The sequence below is a fragment of the Cebus imitator genome, unplaced genomic scaffold (assembly GCF_001604975.1).
Source record: "Cebus imitator isolate Cc_AM_T3 unplaced genomic scaffold, Cebus_imitator-1.0 Scaffold534, whole genome shotgun sequence".
Taxonomy (NCBI): Eukaryota; Metazoa; Chordata; class Mammalia; order Primates; family Cebidae; genus Cebus; species Cebus imitator.
In genome coordinates, this window is record NW_016107849.1 from 36,478 (window position 1) to 39,993 (window position 3,516).

Below are 3,516 nucleotides of genomic sequence, written 5' to 3' on the forward strand. Positions count from 1 at the left end.
CCGTGACATTTATCCTCACTCACAATCATTTATTCAATGTCTGCCTTCCTGACTAGACTGTACAGTCACAAAGACAGGGCCTTTTTCTGACTGCCTAACCTCCTTATCAGTGCCAGGTAGTATGCCTAGCTCATAATAGATGAGTGATAAACATTTGGCAAATGAACGTAAAACTATGAAGGATTCTTATTTAATTCTAAAATTAGAAATAATTAAAGACATAGTACGATTGGAATAATTTCTAGATTGATCGAATTTCAAGAAGCCTATTAAAGTTTATGTTAAAGGTCAATTTTAATTTTTCCTGAGGACTGCTGTCCTATAGAAGCAACCGTCCCTAATCAGCATTATGACTCAGTGTATAATAACCCTATATATGAAAGGCCTGATTGGGGGAAAAAAAAGTAGAAAAATCAGAGTGCAAATAATTAGCTACATTTAGGGAAAATATCTGTAGGAAAGGTGGTATTTTCAGATGCATCACTTCCTTTATCTTGTAAAGATTGTCAGATAGTTGTACTGCTGGAAGATAAATTAAATTGATGTAGAATTTAACATAATAGCAAATGCAACTTTAAATAAACCCTGCAAGCCTTTAGCTAGTAGTTATTACAGACCATGTCATTTCATGAAAATATTAAATATGGATCAGTTTTCATTTAATGGCAGCCAACCACAAAGTGCCACGTCTTGATTATAGGACATTTTCCCAGAAAATCAGAAATCACTTTTCTAGTCTCTTTTGTATTATCATGGAAAGTAGCTGGAAAATAAATAATCTATTCTCTGCTTTTGTGTTACTTTAAAAAGTAGCTGTGGCAATAGCATAATGCGTTTTGAAGTGCCTAGGAATTGCCAGAGTCTAAGAAATTGCTGAAGGTCCGCATTCTACCAATTCCTCCGCTTAGGCACATGAACTACAGGTTATTATAGAAGGTGACTTGAGGTTTTTAGCCCGTTTTTCTACAAGGTTGAGCTAAGTTCAGTAGAAATCAAAGACTTGGAGTTAATCCCTACAAAGCCCATTTAGTTCCATGCGTGGACGATTTCTTCCACACTAGAGTCTCAATGAGGAGAGAATAGCTTATGCCAGTCAATGACACTTCCCGTCCTCCTTCTCCCCTTTACAGAATGTGCAGTGGCCCTCTCTACTGCCCCCTTTAGCCGTGCCTCAGAACCCACAGTTACATTTTCCACACTATGGAGGCGAATAAGCCTAGTAGGACTACAATTCCCGTCATACCTCACTGCAGGCGCCGTCGACGTGCCGTAGCAGTTAGTCATCCTTCCCATCGCCTCCCTCCACTTCCTGGACTGCGCGGCTGGAGGCCTCGCGGGCGCGGGCACGCACCACCGGCTCGCCAACGAGAGAAGGCATTGGGGCACCGACAGCGACTGGTTGCGTCTTGTGACGTGGGTTGTTCTCGTACGCGCTACCGCGCGTCTCCGGGTGCCGCTGACGGGCGTGCGCCCTTGTGCGGAGCGGGAGGTGGGGGCCGAACCAATAGAGGCTGCCGGGGCCGCAGAACCCGACGAAGACGGAGGGCGGAGCCGGCTACGGGATCGCAGCGACGACACACTGAGCTAGCGCCTGGGCCCAAAGGGAGCGATGCTGTGGTTCCAGGGCGCCATTCCGGCTGCCATCGCGACAGCCAAAAGAAGCGGCGCGGTCTTCGTGGTGTTCGTGGCAGGTGAAGAAGGCAGGGGCTAGAGAGGCGGCCGGGACACCCCTCCGGCCTACCTTCATCCTCTAATATACCTCAGCCGCCGGCCCGCCCTCCCCGAGACGCGGGCGGCTCTGGGCTCGCACTACTGCCTCTGCTATTCCGCTCCCCAGGGACGGCTGCGACTCCTCCGCCAGATCCCCCACAGGGGCCATGCAGACCCTCCGCGCCCTGTTCCTTCAGGCCCCGGGTGCCCCTAGCCTTTCCTCCTAGCCAGAGAGGCCGGGGCTGCCGGCCTGTGACTGTTAAGCGCCTTCCCCGGTCGGTTTGTGACACAGCGGGCCTGGCCCCACTGCTGCCTCTCCCGGCACCCGGGCCTGAGGCATGGTCTGGCCTGGTCCCCAAAGCGCCCCGAGCCCCGCAGAAATCTCCCGGCTCGGGGCGAGGGACGCGGCCAGCAGGCCCCAGCTGCCCAGCGCCGCTCGTCGCCCCGAGCCTCTCCCAACGCAGCCAGACTCCCGCGACCCCTTCCTAACGCCCGTCTCTGTACCCGAGGACCCTCTTTGGGATGCTTGAATGTCCCTTTCGTTACTACTGTTTAGGTGGAGGTAGGAACTGGCCGTTAGGCAAGCAGTTGGGTTGTAATTAGTTGTGGACTGTCAGGAAGAAAGCTGTGTCATCTATAAGCAACAAAGAAAAATCATCTGATGTTCACGGTTACTGGTGTTAGTACGTTCCTGAAACGTAAACTTTTTTGCTTTATAGAGGTTTAAATTTTTTTAATGGCAGTATTGGTAGGAGATCTGTGAAATAATGTTACAAGTTTTTTTCTCTTTTTTAAAATCCATTAGTTTAAAAGAAATAGACGTTCAGTCCTTGGTTTCTTCCCTTTGTTGTTTTCCTATGCTAAAATCTACACGAGAACGTCTATTAACTCATTTATTTCTGTTGCCCTAGGCTGTTTTGATCCATGTTCTCCTGTTTGATTACTGAAATCTTGTAGATTTTCAGTAAACTCCCGGACTCTACGCTTCTGCTCATTCTCATTACATGGACCAAATCAGTGCTTGTGGCTATTGTTAATTTCAGGTGTATTTCTTCAACTATTTGTGTTTAATAACGGTTTATTTATAATTCACTCACGTCTTTTAATAGCTCTACAACTTTATGCACTGCAGAACGAATTATTGAAATGTGAATGTCATTTAGCATTAAATTTGGAATTTATAATTATGCTAAATTTTTAACTCAGTCCTGTTTATTAGAAGAGCTTGAATAGATTCTGTTACGCTGTCTGTGGTTACACTATGCTTTACATAAATTAATTCTGTAATCCTGTAACAAAAAAATGGATTGAAAATGAAAAGTAAATGACATTGTGCTTTTTTCATACGGTAGCAGGTTTTTGACACTTTAAATTGTTTTTCTCCTGAAATCTTAGTTGATGTTTGCAGTAAATAGAACAGGTTTAATTATCCCCATTTTATAGATTAGGAACTTAGGTCAACGGTCGTAAAGTGACTTGCACTAAGGTCACAAAAAGGTTTTACATGTTGTTTTAACAGTCAGATTTTTTAGTAGCTTCAAAAAACTGTCTTGCTTTTTGTTTCTTAAGGAAAAAAACTGAACAGTTCTAAGTTGGTGATTTAAATTGGTATAGAAATCAGAAATCTAGGATTATGGTAGTCATGTTTTTGAACAAATGTCCAAACATTCCTAGAAGGCACTCTTGAGGTAATCAGTTAATTTGAAAAAAGAAATGAGAGATTTTATTAACAAATAGTAATATTTGGAAACTAGTACAAATTATTGGAATAGTTTTTTTTTTTTTTTTTTTTTTTTTTTTTTTTTT

At 44.3% G+C, this 3,516-nt stretch overlaps 1 protein-coding gene across 1 annotated transcript in view; it reads left to right on the plus strand.

Moving 5' to 3' along the window:
• The first annotated feature begins 1,275 nt into the window (after positions 1-1,275).
• The window catches only part of UBXN4 (UBX domain protein 4), a 56,502-nt gene continuing 54,261 nt past the window's right edge, over positions 1,276-3,516 (plus strand). The window contains exon 1 of the mRNA XM_017514696.2: positions 1,276-1,691. Within this exon, the coding sequence (XP_017370185.1) occupies positions 1,610-1,691 (82 nt within the window). The 5' untranslated portion in view covers positions 1,276-1,609. The remainder of the gene's footprint in view (positions 1,692-3,516) is intronic.